At 39.7% G+C, this 7,902-nt stretch overlaps 1 protein-coding gene across 1 annotated transcript in view; it reads right to left on the bottom strand.

Annotated features, from left to right (window-relative positions):
* Window positions 1–1,515: 1,515 nt before the first annotated feature.
* The window catches only part of DCBLD2 (discoidin, CUB and LCCL domain containing 2), a 60,947-nt gene continuing 54,560 nt past the window's right edge, over window positions 1,516–7,902 (bottom strand). The window contains exons 10-14 of the mRNA XM_065419040.1: window positions 7,664–7,795; window positions 5,630–5,723; window positions 4,941–4,990; window positions 3,615–3,752; window positions 1,516–1,943 (exon numbers count right to left, since the gene is read on the bottom strand). Of these exons, the coding sequence (XP_065275112.1) occupies window positions 1,516–1,943; window positions 3,615–3,752; window positions 4,941–4,990; window positions 5,630–5,723; window positions 7,664–7,795 (842 nt within the window). The remainder of the gene's footprint in view (window positions 1,944–3,614; window positions 3,753–4,940; window positions 4,991–5,629; window positions 5,724–7,663; window positions 7,796–7,902) is intronic.

The following is a 7,902-nucleotide window of genomic DNA, read 5'->3' as shown; positions in this document are numbered from 1 at the left end:
AAATAAAAACACTGCAGGGACAGTTGAAACAATCAAGTATATGATGAATCCAATGGGTTACATAGTAGCTTCTAAACTGTTGCACACTTTAAAACAAATCTCAATTTGTTTGTTAAGACTTGGTTATTTTCACCCTTCATTCTAGACATGAGCAGTTATGTTTACAAGTCCAGAGGACCAAATTTTCAAATGCACCTGTGCCAAAATGTACCCGCAACTCCCCTGAAGTGTAGTGTTTGTGTAAATAAACTGTTATGTCTATGCACAAACTCCAACTTTCATGCAGTCGTCATTTTATTCATGTCTAGAAACGCTGGGCATTTTTGTGCATGAGCTTGAAAACCTGTCCCTTAATCTTAAAAGCTCTCAGCAGTACTTGCCTACTGATTTAAACCAGTACAAGTTCTTTAAAAAAAAAAAAAAAAAAAAAAAGAGTCACTCTTCTAGACCTGCAATTTCCTCAAAGAATGACCAAGTTTTCAGCCTCATTGCAGAGGCAATTGGGAACCTCGGAGGATTCAAATTAGGATAATTCAGTAGTCTCACTTACTAGGGATAAATTCCCAAGTAACAATTGTTAAGGACACTGATCACACTGTAGTCTCTGTTTAGAAAAGAGTCTGACCACACAATGAAATAGTACAGAGAAGTTATCCCTAGAAAAGACAGGGGTGAGGTTCTGTGGCCTGCAATGTGCAGGTGGTCAGACTATGTGATCTTGATGGTCCCTTCTGACCTTAAAGTCAACGAGACTTGAGAAGATGTGGCAAAGGTAACAACTTACATTACAAAGCTAACAGATGTTGGGGTTTAGTTTTTTTAAAAAGGAAGCTAAGAACAGTAGAAAAATTGTTTCCTCCAAAGTAGCTCACTTTAGAGATTTCCAGCAACTCCGGATTGCCGATCCCACAAAGAAAAGGTGGAACACTTGTACTCATTCAAGCTCGATCCTGCTTCCGATGAAGTCAGTGGGAGTTTTGTCCTAGAGTTCAGTTACAGCAGGAGCAGTTCCAGAAATATCAAGAGTTTTTGAAGTTCTCTTTGGGGAAACTAGATGTTGGGTACAATCCCTCAGTTGCATCTGGATTTCAGAAATGTTAAAGCTTTTTGGTATTTCAGGAACCGTACCTTCAGCAAGGTCTAAATTATTGGCTCTCAGGCTATAGCAATGTATCTCTCCTCTCCATGCAGCGTGACTATCAATTGCTGAAGTTCATCTTAGGGAACTCCTCTCTCTCTCTCTCATGTACAGTAGTAAACTGGGTGTCCATGATTTCTGAACAGCAACAAATAAATCTTATGTATATACCCTCAAAGAAATGGCAGGATTGTTAGTTTCCTGGACCTCCGATATCACATCACATTTTTGTTCAACTCCATGTTACTACAACTTACAATACAAAAAAAATTCAATGTGATTCAAAACTGACATTTTAATATAGTCACCTTCAAAGACTTTTGTTTTAAGAATTCACATTTGCCACCCCCTAGCTCATTCATGACTTACCTCAGTTCTCAACTTCCTGTGAAATGTGGCATGCTCTGTGGTACCTGGTACACCAATTCAACTGAGGAATCCGGTCCAGGCATCCCCTTTGGTGTATCATACAGGGCATGTGCAGACGATGAGCTATCTGTCCTAGCTAAGAGTTTATTGCAAGTTCCCACTATGGGCGGGGCTTGGTTCCCTGTAGCCTTGAAAGTAGAAATAGAAGAAACACCAAGAGGTGCAGTGGGATGACCTGACATGTCCATGATTATTGGGGTTGCATATTCTGGTCCAGTGACAGGCAATGGTTCAGCGTAAGCATGATAAACTTCTTGTACAGGTGAGTTGTAAGGATCCACATCAGCATAGCTTGCTTCTTTTCCCTCTTCTGGTTTAAAGGTTGATCTCTGATGAAGTGTGCCAACGATTCCCCCTACCAGTGGTTGAGCATACTCTGTGCAATGTCCCAAAAAAGAAAATTTTACAGACAGGAAAATTTTTAACTCTAATATGGTGGCATTGTATTAAAAGGAGAAGCCCTCATTGGGAACACTGGAATTATCACACTGCATCAGGCCAATGGTCCATCTAGGCCAATATCTCGTCTCTACCAGTGCCAGATATTTCAGAGGAAGGTGCAAGAAACCCAGCAGTAGACAATTATTATAGCCTCAGCCAATACCACCACCTATAGTTAAGCTTGACAGACACTTCATATTATAAGACCCCGATTTTACTTGCTTTATAACTGCCAAACTTCAATTGCTTGGGCTGAAAATTTCCCATGCTGGGTGTCTACCCAGCAGGTCTAAGTTTCAGTGAAAACTGTTTAGCTGTTTCCAATACCCAGATGTCAAGGATGTGGTTTTTGCTCTCCCATGAAAAATCAGAGTTTATACATGCTCAGTAGAGTTGTGTTAGTTTGACAGGTCACTTGAGGTGCAGACAAGGAGCCTTGAGGTGAGAGACTGGCATGAGAAGCCCTGGAACTGGCTAGGGGAGAAGCCAACAGGTGGGGAAGAGACTAAGATCAGGAGATGGGAAGACAGGACAGAGACAAACTGGAGGGGACACAGGCAGAAGGATCTGTGCCCACTACAGCACTCTCTACAGAACCTGGAATTAAACCCAGGATTCCCAAATCTCTACATTGCTCTGATGTCAGCAAATAGCTGTGAAAGCCACTGGAAAACTGTCTCACTCATTCCCCTCTAGGGCTGCTCCACAAAGAGGAGGGAACCTACTACTCCTTTCAGTCACTCTGTTAGCTCAAATAGCAGAGGTCTGTGATGTGGAGGTAGGGGTTCCAACCCTGTGTTAAAGGGGTTAATATGATTCCATAAGATGGAATTTGTTTTTTCAGTTTGCCTATTTAAAAATTTAGAGCAGGTCTACACTTAAAACGCTGCAGTACCATGGCGCTGCTTTTAAGATGCTACTACTCTGACAGGAGGGCTTCTCCCATCAGTGTAGTTAATCCACTTCCGCAAGAGGCGGTAGCTATGTTTAGGGGAGAAGCCCTCCCATCAACAGCACTGTCTATGCCAGCAATTAGGTTGGTATAACTGCATCGCATAGGGGTGTGTATTTTTCACAGCCCTAAGTGACACAGTTATACTGATACACCTCTACCCTGATATAACGCAACCCGATATAACACGAATTCGGATAGAACGCGGTAAAGCAGTGCCCTGGGGGGGCGGGGCTGCGCACTCCGGTGGATCAAAGCCAAGTTCGATACAACGCAGTTTCCCCTATAACGTGGTAAGATTTTTTGGCTCCCTAGAACAGTGTTATATCGAGGTAGAGGTATATAAGTTTATAGTGTAGACCTGGCCGTAGGAAGTTACACACAAAACTAAGTTGAGAGAGAACATTAAGGTTGCAAAAATACTCAAAAATTAGGATATGCCAGAATTAAGGTTGCTTCTCATAACTATGAGAAGACACAACAGGTAGGGAGGAAAGCAGGAATATATCAAAGTAAAGTCTTGTGCTCTCTCTCTCCAGCACAAGCAACAGGAGATGAGGGGTAAAACCAGATTTCAGCTATAGCAAATGCATGCAATATAAATCATTTCACACATTAAGCCAAAATACACGGTCCACAACAAAAACCAGGTACCTGCAGACTCAGTCTGTAAGATAGTTGGGACTTCTCTTGGTCTCAGGTGACTAACTTCACTGTTGCTATAGCGAACAGGGGTTTCTTCATGCTCTGCTGACTTGGCAGGAAGAAACTGCTTCATGCCTTTCCACCACCCTTCAAGGTTTTAGAAATAAAAGATGTAAGAACTTACAACAATGCATAATAAAAAGTCGGTGGTAATTCATTCATATAAGTTACTAAAGATGCTAAAAGTATCACATACCTTTCTTAGCCTCTGTGAAAACGGCTTGCCTTTCCTCCCTCCCTCCCCCCCGGAAATGACAGGTCACGAAATTAGTTATCACTATTCACAGAACACCTGGAGCTTATAGGCTACTTTACCAGACAACCATAAAATTACATTTAATAAGTTATCGATGTCCAATAAATCTGTCTGACAAAAGGTAGGAGGCTCAGTAATAAGGCTTCCACTCAATTTTTGACTGATACCATTTCCAAAGCAACAGGGACAGAATGAAGAATCTAGTCCTGAATTTCTGTGTTACCACCATTGCTGGTCCTACTATACAGATGTAAGCATTTCAGTCAAATTATTTTTAGGCTCAAAATACAGCATGGAAAATATTACAGAGGCCATCTGGATAGTTTTAAACAAAAACTTCTTGTGTTGAACAACAGTGAGCATTCTTAGTGAATAAGGAGCCCCATGTATTAGCACTCTTAGGCTATAGATTTTAACTCCACCCTCCACCTTTCCCGCTCCCCTCAAAACAAGGTGGATGTTTGTGTGTCACAAGTGTATGATAAACTGGGGATTTTCACAAGGTGAAAAAATCACAAGAAGCTAATCAGATACAGTATTATAGGCGTGGAAGGTTGAGAAAATCTCACGCACTTAAAAGAGCAACGGGGAAATAGAAAATAAAGTTGACAAGCACACTAAAGTGCTTTCAATACTAAAAAAATCCTACAGAAGTTCATCAATATTCAGAACTCACAGGATATCTGATTACTATATATACAAAATTATTGCTCAAAATGAGATTTCTTGTTTGTTTAAATGGAAAGATTCCAACCTTTCCTGTTTAGAATTTCAAGTGAGTATTACAAGATTCTGAGTGGAGATCTAATAGTATACTTTGGAAAAAATGAGTCTTCCTATTTTTGAAGCCAACATACAGAAAGAAAAGTTACAAGTCTGAATGGAAGAGGAATTCAGTACCACTGTGTTACAACAAGCTGGTAGAGATGAAGTTATAGATATTGTTTAAAACGTGTTTTAAACACTGATGCTCATTAAGGCTGGCACTGAGTCCAGAGATTTTGCCACCATTTTGTTACCTGCGCGATCCCAGTAAGGTAAGTCATATGTTCCTTCAGCTTTTTTCTTTCTGGAAAAAAATAAAAACCCAAAAATATCAACCCAAGCTAAGTTGGACAGATTTAGCTACCATATTCAAATGCAAAACACATAAATACTGATTTAGCAAACATTTTCCTTCAGAAGAAAAATCCTGACAAGTTATAGCACTGAAATGTTTACAGACTAGTAATGATTTCTATTATAAATCCTGATAGCTGGTGGTAGTTGGAGGATATGAAGCTGCAGCTTTCCAATTTCAGCCTCCTGCAAGCTCCTCCTAACCTGGACAACATGAAAGGAGACCGCTGGGTCATGTACTAGGGTGGATCCCTCTGAGTTGACTGGGGAGTGAACGCCTTGACTATGCCCTTGGCTGTAGCTGGTGCTCAAGTTTCAAAATATAATTCCCAACCAACTAGTGTCTCCCAAAATTTCAGGAAAAGAACTCAATAGAATAGAGCAAACCTTCATAATGCTAGCCAATAAAATATGGAATCTTCAGAATGCAGAACATTTCCTCTTCATACATGAATAAACTATTCTGAACTAATAAATCCATTCTGGAAATGGTTTAACTACAGTTTCCATACTTACATATGCAGTGTAGTTCATATCTACACATTAAATTAAAATACTTTACATGAGTGCTAATCATCCATTCATTTACCGGTTTCTCCAGTGCCATGCACACACTAAGATCAGAATGAGAGTAGTGAAGACCATCACCAATACTGGAACTAGGACTGCTGCCAGTGCCACATCTGAAATCCATTAAACAAAAGTGGTGTAGGACAGAATAACTTTTTGCACATCCATTTTTAGTTCACAAGTTCTTTAGGGAAGACACCATAATTTTCTATATGTTTGTACAGTGCCTAGCACAATGGGGTCCTGACCAGGCTGGCCTCTAGGTGCTACCTTAAATGTAAATGTTAAATAATAATAAATTGAACACCCAATTTTTCCACATATCTGTACAATCAGTAGTTTTTCCAAGCTACTGTATCAGAGTCAGAACATTTCTTTTATATATATATATATATATATATATATATTATATATATATATATATATATATATATATAAATTAAAAAGTTCAAATTACAATTTGCCTGAATATCAACCTAAAGAAAATTAGAACAGCACAGGAACACACACTTCTGAACTTACAATACTTAAAATTGACTTGAAGGTGTTAATGACATTTAAACAGTGTGCATATATCATTTGGCAGCAGCCTACTCTTTGGACTACAACCGCCCTTCATCACTGCCTGCACAATTTTCTTTGCTAAAAATCAATCAAAGTGATGAGGTTTCATGCGAGCATGGATGCTTCATGGAAGAAATTAATGGCAGTAATGTAAAATATTAGGACTCATCACTTTTTGACAATCGGTAACAAATGGATGAAATTCAATAAGACAGACACTGATGACTTTTTGATGAACTCACTCAGACGGAAAGTTCCAATTTGGAATTTTTCTTTCTTGTGATCAGTGGCCTTGAATGAAGAGGTGTACCCAATTTCAAAATTCTAGCTCAAAAGGGCACCTCAATGTTTAAGAATGCCCATACTGGGTCAGACCAATGGTCCATCTAGCTTAGTATCCTGTCTTCCGACTGTGGCCAGTGCCAGATGCTATGAACAGAACAGAGCAATTATTGAGGGACCCATCCACTATCGTCCAGTCCCAGCTTCCGGCACTCAGAGATTTATGAACACCCAGAGCATGGAGTTGTCCCCCTGACCATCTTGGCAAATAGCCATCAATAGACCCATCCTCCATGAACTTATCTAATTCTTTTTTTAACCCAATTATAGTTTTGGCCTTCACACCATTCCCTGGCAACGAGTTCCATGGGTTGCCTGTGTGTTGTGTGAAGAAGTACTTGCTTTTGTTTTAAACCCGATGCCTATTAATTTCATTGGGTGACCTCTAGTTCTTGTGTTATGTGAAGGATTAAATAATACTTCACTATTCATTTTCTCCACACCATTCATGATTTTATAGACCTCTATCATATCCTCCTGGGTCATCTCTTTTCTAAGCTGAAGTGTCCCAGTCTTTTTAAGTATCAGGGCGTAGCCGTGTTAGTCTGTATCCACAAAAACAACAAGGAGTCCGGTGGCAACTTAAAGACTAACAGATTTATTTGGACATAAGCTTTCATGGGTAAAAAAAAACAACTTCTTCAGATCCAGCCTTTTTAATCTTTCACATAGAAGCTGTTCCAAGGATTTGCATATCTGAGGCCAGAATGTAGCTATAAATTGTTACCCATCATATGGGTCTCTACTATAGTAATATAAATATTTAAAAGGAAAAAGTTAGTGTGATAGGATTTGTTACAGCAGGTATAAGTTCAGAGCACCATAAAGGGCAGAAAGTAAATTCAAAATAATTTACATTTAGATAAACTATGTTGGCGTAAGAGAGACAAGGTAGGAGAGGTAATATCTTTTATTGGACCAACTTCTGTTGAGACAAGCTTTTGAGCTACACAGAGGAAGAGCTCTGTGATGCTTGAAAGCTTGTCTCTCACCAAAAGAAGTTGGTCCCAAAAAAAAAGGTAACACTTCATACACCTTGTCTCTAATATCCTGGGACCAACATCTTTCACTGTTGTTTGCAGTGTTATGTTAACATAAGACCTATTACTACAGTTCTCAAACACTATCACCACTTAAGTGTTGATACCTTTGGTTACAGTTGGAGTCACAGTGGTGTTTTTGATCTCAGGAGTGGAGGTTGTTTTATCAGTCTGCATGGAGAAGTCGTTGTTACTTTGTGGTGGTGGTGGTGGCGGCATGGTAAGTTTTGGAGCCCGACCTGTAGAAACATATTTACGAAAAACGTTTACCCAATCCTGGTGCTGGTTTAAGTTTAACAAGCTCCCTACGTAGGAAAGGGAAATGTGGCCAGTTTACCAAAGGACT

Source organism: Emys orbicularis, chromosome 1 (assembly GCF_028017835.1).
Source record: "Emys orbicularis isolate rEmyOrb1 chromosome 1, rEmyOrb1.hap1, whole genome shotgun sequence".
Lineage (NCBI taxonomy): Eukaryota > Metazoa > Chordata > Testudines > Emydidae > Emys > Emys orbicularis.
Note: the sequence above shows the minus strand (reverse complement) of the source record. Positions and strands in the feature narration are given on the sequence as shown.